This window comes from Montipora foliosa, chromosome 2, assembly GCF_036669935.1.
Source record: "Montipora foliosa isolate CH-2021 chromosome 2, ASM3666993v2, whole genome shotgun sequence".
Classification (NCBI taxonomy): Eukaryota; Metazoa; Cnidaria; class Anthozoa; order Scleractinia; family Acroporidae; genus Montipora; species Montipora foliosa.
The window spans coordinates 11,304,396-11,324,395 of NC_090870.1; the positions used below are offsets into that span (position 1 = coordinate 11,304,396).

The 20,000-nt window shown below is 40.6% G+C and overlaps 5 protein-coding genes and 1 long non-coding RNA gene across 6 annotated transcripts in view; 4 read left to right on the plus strand and 2 right to left on the minus strand.

The window, feature by feature from the left end:
- LOC137991167 (uncharacterized) overlaps positions 1–2,116 on the plus strand; it is a 2,243-nt gene extending 127 nt beyond the window's left edge. Inside the window, exons 1-2 of the mRNA XM_068836284.1 lie at positions 1–986; positions 2,030–2,116. The exon at positions 1–986 is cut by the window's left edge and continues 127 nt beyond it. Of these exons, the coding sequence (XP_068692385.1) occupies positions 1–986; positions 2,030–2,116 (1,073 nt within the window). The remainder of the gene's footprint in view (positions 987–2,029) is intronic.
- Positions 2,117–2,556: 440 nt separating this feature from the next.
- Positions 2,557–4,435, plus strand: LOC137989444 (histone H1-delta-like). Its single transcript, XM_068835264.1, has one exon. It carries the CDS (start codon positions 2,557–2,559, stop codon positions 3,148–3,150), a length of 594 nt encoding a protein of 197 aa, XP_068691365.1. The 3' UTR covers positions 3,151–4,435.
- Positions 4,436–10,727: 6,292 nt separating this feature from the next.
- The window catches only part of LOC137992429 (uncharacterized), an 18,914-nt gene continuing 9,641 nt past the window's right edge, over positions 10,728–20,000 (minus strand). The window contains exon 3 of the long non-coding RNA XR_011121688.1: positions 10,728–10,854. This is a non-coding gene — a long non-coding RNA (uncharacterized lncRNA). The remainder of the gene's footprint in view (positions 10,855–20,000) is intronic.
- LOC137992425 (histone H2B, gonadal) lies at positions 13,370–13,781 on the minus strand. Its single transcript, XM_068837765.1, has one exon. The coding sequence runs from the start codon at positions 13,753–13,755 to the stop codon at positions 13,387–13,389; it is 369 nt and encodes a 122-aa protein (XP_068693866.1). The 5' UTR covers positions 13,756–13,781; the 3' UTR covers positions 13,370–13,386.
- LOC137992423 (histone H3) lies at positions 16,278–18,103 on the plus strand. The gene is made up of 2 exons (XM_068837763.1): positions 16,278–16,407; positions 17,630–18,103. The coding sequence occupies exon 2, from the start codon at positions 17,635–17,637 to the stop codon at positions 18,043–18,045; it is 411 nt and encodes a 136-aa protein (XP_068693864.1). The 5' UTR covers positions 16,278–16,407; positions 17,630–17,634; the 3' UTR covers positions 18,046–18,103.
- Positions 19,703–20,000, plus strand: part of LOC137989453 (histone H1-delta-like) — an 837-nt gene continuing 539 nt past the window's right edge. The window contains exon 1 of the mRNA XM_068835270.1: positions 19,703–20,000. This exon is cut by the window's right edge and continues 539 nt beyond it. Coding sequence (XP_068691371.1) covers positions 19,721–20,000 — 280 coding nt within the window. The 5' untranslated portion in view covers positions 19,703–19,720.

The following is a 20,000-nucleotide window of genomic DNA, read 5'->3' on the forward strand; positions in this document are numbered from 1 at the left end:
CTTACCGCAAACTCCACTCCACTGATGCCATACCACCAGCCATTCGTGGATCAATCAAACACCACAAACAAGGAAACCCTGTTAGACCCATTGTTTCATCCATTGGCTCAGCTCTCTACAATACTTCCAAGTTTCTTACCGACATCTTGTCACCTTTACAAAACAGTAATGGTTTCTCTGTTCCTAACTCTGCCAAGTTTGCTGAAGCAATCTCTAACGTTGACATCCAAGATGACGAAGTTATGCTATCCTTCGACGTGGTATCACTATTTACAGCTATTCCTGTAGACAAAGCCTGTGATTACATAAGCAACAAACTACTTAAGGACAACTCACTTCCCTCACGCACGAGCTTAGACAGTGATGAAATCATTTCTCTGTTGAAATTTATCTTATCTAACAATTACTTTATTTATGATGATAAGATATACAAACAGATCCATGGTTGCGCGATGGGTAGCCCCGTCAGCCCTGTGGTGGCGAACTTGTGCATGGAAGCGATCGAAGAAATGGCCATTAACACGTCTGAAGTACAACCTAAAGTATGGAAACGCTACGTGGATGATAGCTTCTGCATCATCAAAAGAGATGCTGTCAACTCTTTTCACACTACACTTAATTCCATCGATCCACACATCTCATTCACTATTGAAGAGGAATCTGACCAACAGATCGCCTTCTTGGATACTTTGGTTTCTCGCAAGGATAACATGATCACTATTGATGTTTACCGCAAAGCAACTCACACGGACAGATATTTAGACTTTTCTTCTCACCACGACAAACGCCACAAGATCAGCACAGCTGAGACCCTCCTACACCGCGCAATTAAACTCCCAAGTACACCGCAAGGGAAAAATACCGAAATCAATCACGTCTTTGATGCTCTACGAGCCAACAACTATCCCTCCTTTGTTATTTCCAATATCTTAAAGCAGAAATTTTCCAAACCACCCACACATGCCATCCCTTCACCTGAAGAATTGGTTGGCATGTTTTTTAAATGGTTTACGCCTCAAGAGAACCCTAACGGTTTTGCTGTCCTTCCTTTTATCAATGGTGTTACGCAACCTCTAACAAGAATTCTTCGAAGACACGATATCCGAGTTGTAAATAAGCCCCTCAAGACTTTACAACAAGAATTCCTTTCTCCTAAATTCAGACCAGCTATTGAACACCAACCCAACGTGGTTTATAAAATACCCTGTGCCGATTGTGATTGGTGTTATATAGGTGAAACTGGCCGTTGCTTTGAAACCCGCAAGAAAGAACACGTTAGGAATGTAAAAACATGTGCTAATGGGTCAAACATTGCGAAACATGCGTGGTCTTTCGGTCATCGCATTGGTTTCAATCATTCTCGAGTTATCGACAAAGGCTCTTTTCGTGTTAGGAAAACTCTAGAGGCCTGGCACACCTCTTCTACCAAGCATGCTGACAATAACTTTAAGCCGATTCCTAATCAGTATAAAATTCTTTCTAAACAATAGCCACCATTTTTCATACCTTTACTCTGTTCTTTTTATCATTTTTATCTCGCCTTTTTTGTATATATTTCACTAATTTACATTCAACGTTTTATCCGTGGAAGGCTGTAGATCGACAGCCGAAAGCTTATATTCTTTTTCAAAATTTTTAGCCAGAGAACGTTTTTTATTGTATTTTAATATGTCTCCTACCTTGTCACTATATTATGAAGGAAGGTGAACGGGGACCATTTTCCCCGAAACTTCATGTACGTATTAAAGACAACAACAGCTCACCACATGGTAAGTTTTATCGATTTTTATTACCATTTTCTAGCAAATTTTCAGACCTAAACTTCGCCTCATATGTTCTCTATATTTTAATACCTACGTGACGCACACAGTGAGCCTGGGTTACCTGTGCTGTGTTATCACTGCTCTGTTCGTCCAAAAAACGAAAGCGGGGACACACACACACACAAAAGATATATGCAAGAAGGGTAGCCATGACGACTTTAAGATGAAAAAACTAGACATTTGTTGATACTTAAATCTTCGAACAGATGACTCCACCGTTCGCCACTTTGATCAATGGCGACCTACAAGGCTTGTCTTTCTTGTGTCATTTTCAGCAGAAAAAGCACATTTAAAATGAGATTGACTGTTCTATTTTATTACACCTACGCGTTGAGTAGAAGTTATTCTTTCAAGTTTAAGTCTATAAAATGCAGTAGCACGAATTGCAAAGAAACAAATTCACCCCAAAGAGAAAAAGGTCTTCATAAACTACCAACTCTAGAACAACAAAAGCTAAAAATCTCACTCTTCTCTTCAACAAGTTCTCAAGCGCTATCAATAAACATTCGGCCAAAGGGATAAATGTTTGAATTAAGCCGTTTTACTTGTCAGAACTAAAGTTTTAATGGCGGTTTTCTATACAGAAGGCCGAGGGAATAAACACAACTTTGGCACACGCCATGTTAAGGCGTTGTTTCCACGACGGTCCGCATATGGTGTATTTATTACGCGCGCGCTTGACGAAGAGCATTCCAGTGTTCGATTTGTTCGTCGGTATACCAGGAATTTCGAGATGTCTGATCCAGCACCCGCAACAAAGTCCCCCAAAAAGAAGGTGGCTCCAAAGCCTAAAAAACCTGCTGATCATCCACCATACTTGGATATGATCAAAGCTGCCATTTCAGCTCTGAAAGAGCGAGGTGGTTCTTCGCGCCAAGCCATCGAGAAATACATCAAGAGCAACTACAAGGTTGGAGAAGTCGGCTCACACCTTAAGATGGCTTTGAAGAGAGGTGCTGCTAGCGGGAAGCTTCTGCACACAAAAGGTGTTGGCGCTTCGGGCTCCTTCAAGTTGCCCAAGGTAGAGAAGAAGGAGAAGAAACCAAAGAAGCCAGCTGCAAAGAAACCAGTCGCCAAAGCCAAGAAGCCTGCCGCAAAGAAGCCCGCCGCGAAGAAAGCAAAGAAATCTCCGAAAAAACCCGCCGCTAAAAAGCCTGCAGCGAAGAAAGCCGCAGCCAAAAAGCCAGCAGCCAAGAAAGCCGCAGCCAAGAAGCCTGCTGCCAAGAAAGCCGCAGCCAAGAAGCCTACTGCAAAGAAAGTGGCCAAAAAACCAGTGAAGAAACCCGCGGCTAAGAAGCCTGCCGCTAAAAGGTCACCTAAGAAGTGAAGAACTTTGCAGTTCACTTCAATTACATAAAACGGCTCTTTTAGGAGCCACCAAATACATGAAAGCAATGACCAACAGATTAACTTTCTCGTTAACTGAAATAATTACCATTCCGTTTGAAATAATTCAAGTTATTTATGTACTTCGGCCGCTAACACTAAGTTTGAATGATTTATCGGCCTCTTATTCCAAGCGGATATGGTTCTTCCCAAACTTCGCAACATACAAAACCTAGAAACACTACCTTTTGGATGGGGATTCATTTTCTCGACAAAAAACTTTCATGTAAATTTATACCATGGATTAATCTTTCGCCACCACTTCTCCTTCTTTTTCTATCAAATAGTAACTTCCGTACCCAATCAATGCGTGCGTAGCCTACATTTAGGGAGCTCTACTGGCGTAAACGCCATAAGAGGAGTTTAGAGACCACACAGAAAATTGGTGCAATGCCAGAGTGCTTTTTTTCTGTACCGATGGAAATTTTTTTTTGAAAGAATCTTTAATTCCAGAGCGAGAAAAGCAGCTATAATTTTCCAAAAAATGGAAAGTGCCCAATATCCAAGTGAGTTGGTAAACTGTTCCGTTTTTAATTGGACAACAGAGTCAAAAATATCTTGAGCAACTATTTTGTCCAGGACTGTAGATCATAAAAAAGTGCAGCAGGCAATCACAAAGTCACATATCACTGTCTCATCAACACTGAAACAACCTTGAATGCAAAAGCTAGTAGTACCTTAGGACTAAACATCCTTTTTAGCCATAATGTTAACATTTTTAGTAACACACCGAGCTGAGCAAATGGAGCTGGACCTACATGTAGTACTGAAAATTATGGACAATGTAAAGACTCACTTAGTGGTCAAGAATAAAACAAGGATTTCTGAGAAAAGATGTGCTAAAATGTCCATCTACGCCAAGCCATAGAATGCAGTATTTGATTGGCAGGAGGGTAATGGCTGGACATGTCACCAAAAAATCTAATTGGCTTAAATAAAGGGAGGTGGGAAAAAATGCATGTGTTGACAGGTGGAAGCAAAAACAAACAGTTGGTGCAATCAGTGACACACACTTTTAAGGTTTATTGCATGATTAAATGGCTTATCTACCTAAAATTAAAGGAGAACAGGGTCAATGTAACAAAAATTGTTATATAGCTGAGTTTGTCCCCCTAGCAGTGTGCGCTCTCATTGGTTACTTCGAGGTCACATGACATCTAACAATAAAACTGTTTCCCACCAAAAGACTCTGAGCGGGCAACGGTGTAAAATCTATGTCGTCAGAGGGTAACAGTGCACCTGTTACCCGCAAATGTTCACCAACGACTGCCATTGCTGTTGCCATTGCATGTTTTTCTTTTTGTGCTAAATAACAAATCACTTAATGACTGGTCTCTCGGGAAACAGTTCATTTTGTTCCCCTCAAATCTCAATGTTTCCCTTGGCTGCGTCTTGGGGAAACATTGACATTCTCGGGAAACAAAATGAACTGTTTCCCTCGGGACCAGTCATTAAGTGTTTATTATTAAACAAATAATGTTACCTGGTTAGTAACATTATTATACCCAGAGTATGTTCCTTAGGATCATATTCTCCAAGCTCCACTGGAAAAAGAAAAAACTTAAGTTACATCCTTTGGGAACAAAAAGTTGGTTACACATAATGTTAGATTATGGGATACAATGTGGATTTTGTAAGAGTACAAAATAAATTTCTTTTAGCAGTTTTTTCGGGTGGAACCATTGGGGGGATTGCTTGGCCAATTTTATGACAGAACTGAATGGGCATAAAACCAGCTTCACGATCACCTTCCTATACTACATTGTGTATGTTAGAGGTTGAATTAAAGTTCAAGTTAATTATAATTTCAACCAAGGTTGATTTTTTCAGCCTAGGTCAAATTTTTTCAACTTAGTTTATTATGAACTGTCTTAAAATGGTTTTTCCTTTTTTTGGGGATGATTTTTCTAGCAATGATTTTTCTACCAATGAGTTTAAACTATTTCCAAGCCTTCACAACAACCACCAGTTCACATATGCGCAAATGGCATGAAGTGAGCGTTATAAAGATTTCAGCTTATCCACAAAGTTATATGGCTGTTAATGGAACTTTATGAAGAAGTTAAAAAGTGGCTAAATTTATCTGAAAAAGAATGAAAATGCTCTGGGTCTCCAGTGCGACAAAAGCAAAAATTGTTTGCAAGAGGTGGGCTCTTGATTCTGAAGGACAAATCATCAAATATTGTATCAAGTCTATTTACCTCACTATGCAAAATATACGAGGAACAAGGCATCATTTCTAGTCATGATAACAAACACACACAAACACAATGTTCGCAATGTGAAAAAAGGATGGTGGCGAGGGCAAATAGAATAATAATAATAATAATAATAATGATAATAGTGATAATGATAATAATCATAATAGTATTTAGGTATGTCTCGGAACTATCGGTCTGATAGTTGCCCCTTGGAAATTTGATGTTCTTAAAACTAGCATATTTGCCCTCGAAGCTTCGCTTCTCGGGCAAATATTTTTTTTAAGAACATCAAATTTCCGCCGGGCAACTATCAGCCGATAGTTCCTTGACAGAAACACTCTATTGTTTAAATATTTCCTAGTGTTCCCTTGTTGAATGTTCTGTTCTGTCATGCTTGTGTTTCATTGGCCCTGAAAAGCCCCTATGGGGAGAGGTCAATTGAAGGCCCACCTTCAACCGACAGGCATTACGAGTCGCGGAACAATTTTCTTATGTGAAAATACAGCCAATGCTGAAATTCATCCAATCAGATTGCTGCGACAAGCAATGCGAATTTCCACAACAAAAACAAACGGTCGCGCTATTTTAGTCAACCGTCAAACACTAAAAGACGTTTTTGTGTCATTGAAGACCAAAAAATATTGCTGTAGGTTTGTTGCTGATAACCTGAAGTGCACTGAAGCTAATCTTTGTTGCAGTTTACACCCAAGGATGTAGAGGATGGAAATGGATTGAAACTTGAAAAACCTGGCCTGCTTTTTCAAGTTTGGAGACGATGTCTTCAGAAAGTCGCCAAAAATTAAATAAAAACAGCTGTTTGTGCCATAAATACATTTCATATGTTCTCAGTGGGTTGTCAGGAGTGTTGCACGTGTGACCTAAAGGACTCATTTAAATCTTTACCCAGGTTTGTCTTTTTTTTTTGTTCCCTTGTTTCCTAAAATATTTTGACATTGCTCCCCCTTTCCCCAGTTCAAATTAGCCATGTTCTCTTCTTCCCCCAAACCCATAGGAGGGCATCATTTGTATATCTTTTTTTCCTTTCATAGTTTTGTGGCTTCCGTCTTTTGCACAAACAGAGTATTTGGCCTTTCGACTGCAGAAAAGGAGAAAAGGACTGAAATGTTGATCCTGTTAAATGAATGATTGAAGAAATAGATGAACGGGTGAAGTGATCCTCGTACTTATCTGGAAAATTAAGCAGACAGTCTCTGTAATTTTGTGCCTTTCGAATTACAGGAAATGTATGGCACAAACTTTGTTTAATTTAATAAAATAATTTATACAATAACCATTTTCTCCAACTTTATTCTACCGCACCTGTGAGCGCATATCTTCTGTCTTGGAAAATGAAAAACCCAAAATTGCACATCATGAATACTTTTCATCGTTTTGAACTTCCACATGTCACAAACTTTTAAATTTATCTCCATCTTGCAATGATTACCCATGATGCACTCAAGAGCGTGAAGTCGTCCAGATAGTTACAAGGAACGCCTTCATCTATAACCCGCAGTTCAAAGATGCACAATTAATTCGAACTAAGAAATGTATTTTTTCGATCAAACACGTGGATATGGAGGAAAAAACCGAATGTTTCATTGCGGAAGTCGAACCTACGACCTCCCCGATTTCTAGTTGCTACGCCGAACTTCACTGAACCATTGGAGTCTCGAACACAAAGCCAATCAACTTGATTAATTCATCGGGGCTTGGTTTACTTATCTATTTTACTAAGATTTTAAATTTCAAATATTGTGCATCGTAGGTGTACAGTGAAGAAGATGAGTATTGTTTGCCCCACTTAACTGAATGTATTTTTCTTCGATGAGGACTCAAGGATTCCCGCAAAAAGTCCTTCAGTTGCAGGAGTCGAACCGACGACCTTCTGAAGGCCCACCACTGAGCTATAGGAGACTGATAAAAGCTTGACCATCAAACTATCCTCGTCTGATTAATAAATTTGTCCAACTGTTGGTAGATCATTTCACCGAAATCACAGGGGGTCATGGGTTCGAATCCCGTTGGAGCCACATGAATTTTTCAGTTGTCAATAAAACACATTTGCTTAATTTGTCCAGATAAGTTTTCCTGCTAAAAGAGTTCTCTTTTCTTGTGCGTTCGCTGGGCTGACGAACACGGGAAAAAAGACCTCTGCCATGGGTCGAAACTCACTGTGTTGAGCATGCACGGCGGTTACTCAGCAACCGAATCGTCACGTGATACTTCATCTTCTTATGTGGGCTAACTTAATAACAGCGGAATTACTGTAAAGGAATGCGCGAGACACAGCGGTTTGAACAGTGCCGTCCAATGTTGTGGACGGCGGTTGGATCAAAGCGAGTTTCGACGCATGGCAAAGGCCTCTTTTTCCGTACAACGCAAAAAGAAAAGAGACCTCAGCTAGCAGGGAACAGATTAGTACGAGGATCATTTCTTTCTTTTCTCTAGAATCCCCACTTCAAATGTAATCATTTTAAAATCAAGCTTTAGACTTGACCATTATCCAGCAATGATTTTATACATATACTAATTAGTTTTGTTAAATAATCGCTACATTTTCTAGTCAGTTGATCTTTAGTGGTTAAGTGGATAAAAACAGTTCCTTCGAAGTGGGTGATCCGGGTTCAAATCCTGTCCAGGGGCCGCTTTTACTTTTTTCTTTTTATTTGCTACCACAAGTCCTGGGACAGAGGGGTCAAAATGGAGGATAATACTTCATTTAAGGCAAAGTGACAATGAAGTGATAATCCTTCATTTGAGGAAGAGATCGTGTTGGTTTTACCGACAGAGCTGTCAAGCGTTGGGAGCTGGAGCTCAGCTCCTTTGTATCGAATTGCGCGTGCGTCTAATTACGTAAGTGCAACTGGTCGCTTCTGTGCCATGTTTCTTTTGAAATGTAACTTTTTATATTCTTCAGATGAAGTGCCGGTGAACAAGATTGACAACTTAGTGTAATCTCGCTATAAACAAACTATTACATTTTTTACAATTTTGGCGATTTTTAAATCTGGAACTTGGTTATCTGCTCGTTACCAGAGAGCCAAAGTAAAAGACAAAGCAAAACTCTTTTAATAAAAGAGGGGGTTTCGGGGAGATAATATGCTGGCTCCATTTTCCCTTCCAGGGCCGTTTTCCTTTTTCGTTCACCAGGCAGTTACTAGTTTGGCATAAAGAGGTTTTTCTTCCACATTCTAAGTCACGCTGTTCTGTATCGTTTCACTGTTCACAATGTACATAACTGTCAGCGTCAATACTAATGGTTCCTACAACAGAGTAAATGCATCATTAGTTTGAATTATCGGTTTTCACATGACGTCACGACCGCCATGTTGGTGCCCCTAAACAAAGAAAAGGCGGCTATGTTGGTGCCCCGACTAAATCCTCCGGGAATTTAACTCTATTATTATGCAAACGCTTCCTTTTGTTTTCGTTGAAAGACATGGCTGTTGATCACGTGAGTGAAAACCAGCAATATGCAGCTGTGCCCGACCACAAAACTTCAGGTTGAACCCATCAATCTCAGGTTGTTTGCGTAAGTTAAGCAGAACGAAGTGGGAAGTTCTTAACCGCGAACAAGGGACATTAGAGGTAAAAGAACGAATCCCTGTGCCTCGTGACAACCATTCGAAATTAATTTTTAGACGATAAATTTTCAATGTTCTGTCCTAGCCGCCACACCGTTCAAACAATAGGCGATTTGCATGACTGCGTCATTTTACTATGGAGACCAGAATCTTTGTCAAAATATTTTGTTATTCAGATTTTTCTTGTCTCCTGGGAAAAAAGAAACAATTGTTTACATTTTGCCAATCGAGTTTGGCACGTGAGCGCTAGAGCAAGTAAGTAAGTAAGTAAGTAATTAAGGCCGACGGACAGTATATGAAAGAAAGTTTAAGTTGCGAGAAAAAAAAAAAGTTTGATTTCCAAGACGTTCATACGGGCAGTGGGCGTAACTTGATCCCCTAAAAACATCATGTCAGCGTTCCCACTGAGGCGCGATTAAACCATGTTGTGTTGGCCCGCCATGATAAAGTTAACATGAGTCACGCAGTTTCGATCAATCAAGGGAACTTGCTTCCGTTTTTACTGAAGAATATAAAAAAAGCATCAGACTTTGTCTGTCTGTCTGTTTATTTTAATTCTCTTGGCGGAGCTCAACGAGAAAAAGGCGCATGTATCTTTTTCTTAAGACTATGAGTAAGGTTACTGTTTCTATATTGAACTTGTTATTGAAAATTTCACGCGGCAGTTCAAACCTCTCTCAAGCTCTTAAATTGGTTGCCCATGACATGTGCCCAAACCAGTTAATCCAGAATCCGCCTATTTCCGGATCCGGCTACAAGAATTCCGAATTACGTAAATGAAAATCACAACCCTGTCTTATAGGAGCTGGAATTCATTGATGTGGAATCCGATATTCGTAGTACGGTAAAAGAACTATCTAAAATGGGATGATAAACACGACTCGTGTCTCATTACACCACAGCTAAGTGAGAGTAATTTAAGCGTTGAATTTGTGCAATGTTTAAACAAATCAATCCTTTTTCTCTACCGTAGATGATTTTAATTGAAATCGCAAGGAAAATTTGAGGTTAAGAACCAAAGTGCTTACTGCTCTCTTGTCACCCATCTTCTTGGCGCGAGAGTGCTGAAGATTAACCAGGTAGAAGTAGAGGGTCTCGTAAAAGACTCCGCTCTGCTTCTAACCACCAAATCTGGTCTATACTTGTGCTTACTTAACTATTAGCGGGTAATGTGAAGTGCTAGTTTTGTACCCATATAGGCCATGTGAGCGTTAGCCCTACTAAGGGAATTGGGCCCACACAAGGACAGAGAAGAACTATGACCAGGGTGGGAATTGAACCCACGACCTTTGGATTAGATCACCGCTGCTCTACCAACTGAGCTACAAGGTCAGACGGGAGTAGGGCGAGGGAATTTAAGATGTATAGTACGCCACGCCTTTCGCTTGAATTGAACGGAATTTACAATACATTAAAGCTAAAACTCACACCGTAGGAAAAGAGAGGCTTTCAACAGAGTGATGCAAAACCCAAACCGTAAACTAACTACTTTGAACCACCGAAACAAACGCAGCCAGTGCCAAGCACTGGAAAACGCGCGTATTGGAGTCTACATTTGGGTTTAATTTAACAATCGCTGATTGGCTGATAAGGTGGCGTGAGATTTTCAAGCCAATGATCATGCGCAGTAACGAGAAATGAAGACCATGGAAAAAATTACTTGCAACCAACACCAGGAATAAAATTGCCCAAAAGTACTTACACCACCCATGTCAAATTTCACTGTGCAATCTTTGTCTCCAAGAGCTCGAGCGTTCACAATAAGGACGCTTGACACTTCAGCATTAAAACTAAGCTCCACCTTTATTCTTCCGTTTTCAGCTCCAACGACACCCGTCACTGGCTTCTTAGGGATTTCTACGAGAGAAGAATACTGGTTACTTGAAGCATGAAACCGGCGTTCGCTTCAGGTCCGGTCGAACCGAAACATCCCTATCCATTTGACTAAGTTGTTGTTCCTACAAGCCACTATCAAAAATATCATAATACTCTTTGTTTGTCCTTCCAAATCTTGCATAAGCATTGTTTTTGTTTTCTCTTGCGACCCTTTTAGGTCCCAAGAGAAAGTGGAAATAATGTTTATGCAAAATTTTGGAGAGACCAACAAAGAGTATTATGGCATTTTTGATAGCGAGATAGTAAACAGAACAAACTCTGTATGAAAACTGGGGGTGGGGGTGCAGAACAAATCACCTGTATACGCATAATTAACAACTATTCACCGTAGTGGAGGCGGCTGGTGGTGGATATTTACCAGGCCGCAAAGCGGCAAGGTAAATAATCACCACTAAAATAACAAAATAAAACCTACCATGAGCTGATTGCCACCGTTCAATCGCTGGTGCAGTGGATGGATGCATGAGATTGTTGTCCACAGGACACCAGAGTCTCATGGGTTTTAATGAGGTGGTTTTTTCGTTCACAACTTGTTTCTGACTCGTCAATGGGTCTTGAAACCCCTCTCCATAGATACGTTCAACGAAATGATTACATGATGAGGATATCGCGTGTTTCATTTTGTATGCTTTTGTTTGTAAAGGCCGTGTACTCTTTAGCTCGAAAAAAGTGCGTTCACATGAATGAAACATGAAAAAACAGGTTTATCTTGCCTCTTAGCTATTACCCGGTGTACTATCTAAATTAAATTTTCGAAGGGCGAATTGTTTCACATCCCTTGTCACGTACTACCAAAATCTTACATTCAAACTGCTCCGTTCTCAAAACAAAGAACGCTATCGAGCTGAAACATGCCGTACGTTTTGAATAAAAGGATAAAGGTTTTTGACGAGGGAGGAACACTTTATCAAGGTTACAAAATTGTGCGTATGGATCTATTTCCCACCGCAACGAAGCATCTGACAAAGTGCTTGAAATCTTTCCGCTGAATACGGTCTACGTTCGCTTGTTGACAGAAGCAAATCGCTATCGCTGCCAAGAAAAAGGCGCGGGATTTTTTTATCTTAAAGCTGTTTTAAAATATATTGCGAGGCAGATGCACTCACGCCGTTGTGTAGAATATGACGTCATCTTTGATACAGTGTATTCGCAGAGCTTGGAATTTGCAAGTACAGTGTTTTAAGAGCGACGTGATAACGGTTGTTCTCGTCTTGGAAATTTAACGGCCGGGAAACGATTTCCTTGGCTAGATTGCAGAATACCCGGCCCACAAAATATCTAACTAAAAAACTGCTCCCGCAATGCCGCAGTCGTGTTGTAATGCTGCTCCCGCTAGCATCCGTAGTCGTCAGTCGTTGAAATGTTAATCAATCGTGTTGCAATGCCGCTCTCACAGTCCCGCAGTCGCCAAAATGAATAACAACTTTGTTGTCTAAAAGTCTTACTTGGTTGACTACACTTTTCACGAGATCGTGTGAAAAAGAAAGCACTCGTTTACTGATTAAGCCTAAGCGCTCGTTTCAGTGATTAGGTCTAAGCACTGTCGTAAAACAGGCGCGTAGCGTCCTATACGCATATACGCACGTGCGTACATGAAGTGACCAGAAAATTTTGAAATTTTAGCATTTCTATTCTTAACATTTTACTTGTACGCAACCAAGATTTCGTGATGAAAGCACCACTTTGATTAAATTCTAAAAACTGAAACAAAAGCTATACCATGTGCTAACTTAGTTTTGCATTGTACCACCTTTTCTTTGCACTAACAATGTAGTGTTGTTTGGCCAGCGTGCAACAAAAAGGCGAGGTTGCAAAGGAGCGACTTTCCAAGGACGTTCGTGACAAAGGAGCGACGTTCCGAGAACGTTCTTGACAATTCCAGTCACGCTAGGACAACCAAAACAATGTTTTGTTTGCACCAAGTTTGCTCAATATAAGGACAAGACGCTTTGTTCTTTGCTTGTATTCACACAACTATTTCGACAAGAAAGAAAGAAAGAACGCAGTATTTTTCGCTCAGTTTACTTAGGTTTCTAGATCATATGTACTTGTGCGTACTTGAAAAAATGACCACGCTACGCGCCTGTAAAATTCTAGCTTTCATTTTGCGGTTCCGTTCGGTCAACTACACTTTTCACGAGATTGTTTTGCCCTTGACTCACTCAGACTTCATTATTCTACGACTAGGGCACTGCGGTAGCAGTCGTTCAACTAACTCAGACTTCATTATTCATCGACTACGGCACTGCGGTAGCAGTCATTTACCTCACTTAATTGCATAATTTTGTTTGGTCACTGCGGAACCGCAGGAGCAAGAGATTTGTGCCGTTCAAAGTGGGCCGGGTATTCTGCAATCGCGCCATTTTCTTTCAGCATGAAAAAGGATTCAGGGATTGATGGGGGGAAAATCTGATATAATCGTGTTGGTATAACTTTTACAAGATTTGGTGGCTCCTAAAAGAGCCGTTGGTTTTGACGGTAAACTCAGTGAGTTTACTTGCTACTTGTGTACTTGGTGACAGCTTTGGTTCCTTCACTAACAGCGTGTTTCGCAAGTTCACCGGGCAAAAGCAGCCTGATGGCGGTCTGGATCTCGCGAGAGCTGATAGTTGACTTCTTGTTGTAGTGAGCCAGGCGGGAAGCTTCGCCAGCGATGCGCTCGAAGATGTCGTTGACGAACGAGTTCATGATGCCCATGGCTTTGCTGGAGATACCAGTGTCAGGGTGAACTTGTTTCAACACCTTGTAGATGTAGATTGCATAGCTTTCCTTTCTCGTCTTTCGCCTTTTCTTGTCACCAGTGGCGGCCTTAGCCTTGCCAGCTTTCTTCTCACCTTTCTTTCCTGCAACTTTTGGTGCCATTTTCGCTCTGTAGGCTTCGACTTGAATCGAATGATGACGCTATGTGAATGACTTGCTATTTATATCAAAATATAGGTGGGATCAATTAACGTAAGGATCGAAATCGTCGATTTTTTATTGGTTCACAACTTCAGGTTGACCAAAGGTCAACATAGTTCCATTTTCAAACAAAAGCACATGTGATATGAAAAGTTGATTGGTGCGTTTCGATCCGACCGAAATATTGTCTTGCGTATAAATTTCCCTGTTGTTACCTATCAACATTTACTTCGCTAATTGTTCGTACTCGAAGCTAACAGAAAAATGTCTGGTCGCGGTAAAGGAAAAGCAAAGGGCACCAAATCCAAGAGCCGCTCATCCCGAGCGGGACTTCAGTTCCCTGTCGGTCGTATCCATCGACTTCTCCGCAAAGGAAACTACGCTGAACGAGTTGGCGCCGGAGCTCCAGTGTACCTGGCCGCTGTGCTCGAATATCTCAGTGCCGAGATCCTCGAATTGGCGGGCAACGCTGCTCGCGACAACAAGAAAACCAGAATCATTCCCCGTCACCTTCAGCTCGCTGTCCGCAATGACGAGGAGTTGAATAAACTACTTGCTGGTGTCACTATCGCGCAGGGAGGTGTGCTGCCAAACATTCAAGCTGTCCTTCTGCCCAAGAAAACTGAGAAGAAGGCAAAGGCATAAAGAAGCTTAAAAGAAAAAAAAAACGGCTCTTTTAGGAGCCACCAAATATTGATAAAGTCGTCACCAACACGTTCAAAACATGCATTACTAGTCTCAAATACAATTTTTAGAGTCTCGTATTTGGAGTAGATTTTGGTTCTTTTTCATACAAAAATAGAATAAACTTTAATTATTAAATGTGGCACAAAAAAGTTGTTGACAAGAGAGACACGAGTTTCTGCTTTTTGCCGTAACATTCGATGGCAAATTTCTCAGCTCATTTACATTTGAATTTGCGCGCCCAAAAAACGTTCAACGATATCGTCTAATTCTTGACGATTAATCGAACTTCATTGTTCATGGCTGTCAGTGCACAGCTAAGCAAAACAAGAGTATTTTGCATAAATTCAACCGCATACAATCGTGTAAACTGATCGCATCTGTTGGAAATGAGTCCGAAATAAAGCCTGGTTCGCACTTGTGCAATAAGCACAAGCATAAGCATGAGAAAAATAGTGTGGGAACGGCCGTAAAATAAGCAGATGCACATTAAAAGGGCATTTTTCTTTCCTTGTGCTTTTGCTTATCGCACGCTTGTGCTTATTTCACAACTGGGACCGGCGTGATTGAAAGTAAAGACAATCTCGACGATTCGCACGCCATCTTGAGTCTTACTACATCTACGCTTGTATAAGCCAAGTTTTCCTCGGCTTCTTTCACTGTGAGAACGTTGCTAAACTCATCCTTGTGCTTATCGCACAAGTGGGAACCGGGCTTAAGTGCCTATTCGGAGGAGTGCGTTACGGCTCCCTCCGAAGTAAAAGAAAAGAAAAAACAAAGAAGCACTAGTAAACCAAAAGTCCCAAAACTGCTGGTACAAGAGTAAGAGGAGCTTTGTGCAAATTTATCAAAAGCGGGGAATAAGAGAAAAATATCTCCAAAATATCGATAAACCCAACGAAATAACTCCCGGACACAATCCTACCAAGTATTTCCATTTAAAAGACGTATGATATTAACTGAGTATGAAATATAATTTCTCGTATTTGGAGTGGATTTTAGTTCTTTGTCACACAAAAATAAAACATACTTCAATTATTTAAGTTGCACATTTATATTTTCTGTGCTGAAAAAGTTAATAACAAGAAACACGAATTTATTTGTAGTGACAACACGCTGCTGTCTTCGATTGGAAATTTCTCGGCTCGTTCACATTTGAATTTGCGCACCGAAAAAACGCGCGCGTATTGAAAACATCATATATTCAAGCCGTAAGACACTCAACTACAGCGTTTGATTGTTAACGATTATTGAACTTCATGTTAAAAATGAAAACATCCTCGCAGATAAGATTAATATCCCTAAAAAAACCCAAAACGAAAACCGGAATATTTTATTTTGCTGTCGGCAGTTCGCGTCACGTATTTGCATACAGCATCGTGTCATGGGCATCCAACGTCAATTTTCGGAAAATATCTTGGTCGGAAGACGAATTGAGATCCAGAATTTTTGGAACATTTGTTCTAAAGGCCTTGCTTGCCTGCATGTCCAAGGATTTTCGAACATCTAAAACATGGTATAATTGCCCATTTTTAACGGATTCTTACCCTAAAAAGGTCACCTAGAATTTAAGTTTTGATCCCTATATAAATTTTCGCATCACTTGACTTTCAGCTAGAGAATCCGAACAGATGAAGAATTTATGCAGGATAAAAATATGACGGTTGGATAGGCGAGATTTTTTAATGAATGAATAATGTGGGCAACCCTAACTGTCATCAAGTTTAGCCGTAAAATAACCGCTAAATATAGGAGTTCAAAGTCTATTGAGGAAAACTTTAGCCGTTCATTTAGTGCTAAGTTACCCGGGTAAGTTAATGTTTGAGAGTTTTGCGTAGGATATTTAACCGTAAAATAAAGGCTAAATATTAGCCTTCGTTGCAAAATTCGCTTCACCCTTAAACGAAGATATAACATCTTCCACACAAGGTATGTTGAAAATGGGACAACGGTTTTCCATGGCGCTTATACCGTTCTCTTGAAGGAACAGTTTGTATCGTTGTGTTTTAATATGGCTGTCATTGCACAGCCAAGCAAAACAAGTGGTTCGAGATTTTTACAGAACCGCGCACAATAAAATAAGCTGATCACACCTGTCGAAAATTAGACGGGTAAGGAATAAGTATCGATAAGTTATATAAATAACGGGAAACACACGAAATAGATGTCTTCTTTGAGGTAAATATAAATAGTAATTTAAACCGCCGTCATAACAAAGAGGAGCTTAAATAATGCAAACCAAGAGAAAAGATATACTAAAAACCCAGTATTTATTGGTCATGACTTTTGTGAGATTTGGTGGCTCCTAAAGGAGCCGTTTGTTTCTTAGTGTGGCGCCAGTGTCATCTAACCGCCAAATCCGTAAAGTGTGCGTCCTTGGCGTTTCAGAGCGTACACAACATCCATGGCTGTGACAGTCTTGCGCTTGGCGTGCTCCGTGTACGTTACTGCATCACGGATGACATTCTCAAGGAAAACCTTGAGAACACCGCGTGTTTCTTCGTAGATCAAACCAGAGATTCGCTTGACACCACCTCGGCGAGCTAGACGACGAATTGCTGGCTTGGTGATACCTTGGATGTTATCACGAAGAATCTTTCGGTGACGCTTAGCGCCTCCTTTTCCAAGACCTTTGCCTCCTTTACCTCGACCAGACATCTTGATACCGATTTGTAGAACGAGAGAATGATACCAGCAAGAAGTTTCTTCCTATTTATATGGACCAGTATGGCCTCTCAGAAAACAAATGTATCCTTATTTCTAATTGGATAAAAAGAACAATTACGCCAAAGGTACAAGGGTCAAATGCTCATCAGCGTTCGATGCATTTTCGGAACATCCGGCGACTATCAGTAATTTCTGTGCGGCAAAAATCACCTGCTCGGGTAAAAGTGATAGCTAACGGATCCACTTAATTGATTTAAATTCTTATTAAACCTTCTTACTGCTTTTACAGATATGATAATAATTTAAACAATCAGATATGTTTCGCATATAAACTTAGCTTGGAGTTAACACCGGATCGAAATTTTCTATGACTTGGGCTTAACCAATCAAATTACTTATTTTAAAACCAATCAGAATTAAGGGCGCCAGATATAAAATCATAGTTACGATTTCTTACTTTATCCCTCAAACGTTTTCGTTCAAGGAAAGATGGCTCGTACCAAGCAAACTGCACGTAAATCCACCGGTGGAAAAGCTCCACGCAAACAACTCGCCACCAAAGCGGCTCGCAAGAGCGCTCCCGCAACTGGAGGAGTCAAGAAACCTCATCGTTACAGGCCTGGAACAGTCGCTCTTCGTGAGATCCGTCGCTACCAGAAATCCACCGAGCTGTTGATCCGCAAGCTGCCCTTCCAGCGTCTTGTGCGTGAAATCGCTCAGGATTTCAAGACCGATCTGCGTTTCCAGAGCTCTGCTGTCATGGCTCTTCAAGAGGCCAGCGAAGCTTACCTTGTGGGTCTCTTTGAAGACACCAACTTGTGCGCCATCCACGCCAAGCGCGTCACCATCATGCCCAAGGATATTCAGCTGGCCCGCAGAATCCGTGGAGAGAGAGCATAAATGATTTTCATCTTCCACAATACAAACGGCTCTTTTAGGAGCCACCAAATCAATAAAAGCAATAACCAACATTCTTTGCGAAACAAGAAATTCAAATGAAACCTATCTATATGTCGATTCAAATCTCTGTATCCCACTAACTGTCGACTAAGTATCATTGCCCTTTGCTGCTCTGGCAAAGACAATTTGAAGTTCGAACGCACGAATTGTCCGCAATGTTGAAGCAAATTTCAGGCTGCTGTCTTGCCGAAATCAACTGAATTTCACCTGATATTTTCAGGACTATTGCACCTCAAAGTATCGAAATAATTTCAGCTTGCAAAGTAATCCAAGATACACTGATAATTGAGTAAGGCCACGAAACAGTTTAAAACTAGAGTACGGATTACTAGTAAAAGCCACTACATACAAAGTTTTGAGCAACATCCACAGACCCGCGCGAATACATGTTTCACTAATTACATGGCATAGCATGTTGTAATAAATACAATAACTGCACAATATGATGTAAATCGTAACAAGTCTCATCAGTTTAAATTTCGTTATATTAAAGAGCAGGATCAAACACCGTTCATTATTATGCACGCTGAAAGGACGAAAATTTGGCGCAAAAAACATGTAAATTAAAGCAAGGTCGAGAAACCTAAAACTCTACTCTTACAATGTTTATGCCTCATGACTCATCAATTTGATTTCTACATTCTGGCAATAAAAGTTAAGGGAAAGAAGTATTGAGTGCAGAAAATTAAAAGAAGTGTGAAGTCGATCGAAAAACGATCTGCAAAGAGATTCAGCGCTCCCCAAACATAACAAGAAGCGAAAGGAAAAATCATGTTTATACACTAAAGACACTAACAAGCATTGTAGGAAAATTAGCCAAGAATATAAATCGTCGAGAGTCCTAAATTCTGATATTCTAAAATGGCTAAAAAAAAATTGGGTAACGACCAGCATAAATGGTCTAAATGGATTCTTTATCAGGCTCCGTTGCAACTTTTTTACAATGCTCTGTTCGTCCAAACTGATGAAAACAGCAGCGCTAGACGAGACAAAAACGAAAGCTGGAACGCACACACAAGACCAGATACATGCTAGAAGGATAGCCATGACGACTTTAAGATGAAAAAACTAGATATTTGTTAGAACAGATGACTCCACCGTTCACCACTTCGACCAATGGGGAGCTACAAGGCTTGTCTTTCTTGTGCCATTTTCAGCGAAAAAAGGACATTCAAAATGAGCTTGACTGTGCTATTTTATTACACCTATCCGTTTAATAGAAGTTATCCTTTCAAGTTTAAGTCTATAAAGTGCAGTAACACGAATTGCAAAGAAATAAATTCACTCCAAAGAGTAAAAGGTCATCGTACACTACCAACTCTAGAACACAAAAAGCTAAAGATCTCACTCTTCCCTTAAACAAGTCCTCAATCGTTGTCGATAAACATTTGACCAAAGGGATAAATGTTAGAGATATGCTGTTTCACTCGTCAGGACTGAAGTTTTAATGCCAGTTTTCTATAGAGAAGGCCGAGGGAATAAACACAACTTTGGCAAACGCCATTTTAAGGTCTTGCGTCCACGGCGGTCCGCATGTGGTGTATTTACTTCACGCGCGCTTCACGTACAGCATTCGAGTGTTCGATTTGTTCGTAAATCTACAAGAAATTTCGAGATGTCTGATCCAGCACCAGCAGCAAAGTCCCCCAAAAAGAAGGCGCCTACAAAGCCAAAAAAACCTGCTGATCATCCACCATACTTGGATATGATCAAGGCTGCCATTTCAGCTCTGAAAGAGCGAGGTGGTTCTTCGCGCCAAGCCATCGAGAAATACATCAAGAGCAACTACAAGGTTGGAGAAGTCGGCTCACACCTTAAGATGGCTTTGAAGAGAGGTACTGCTAGCGGGAAGCTTCTGCATGCAAAAGGTGTTGGCGCTTCGGGCTCCTTCAAGT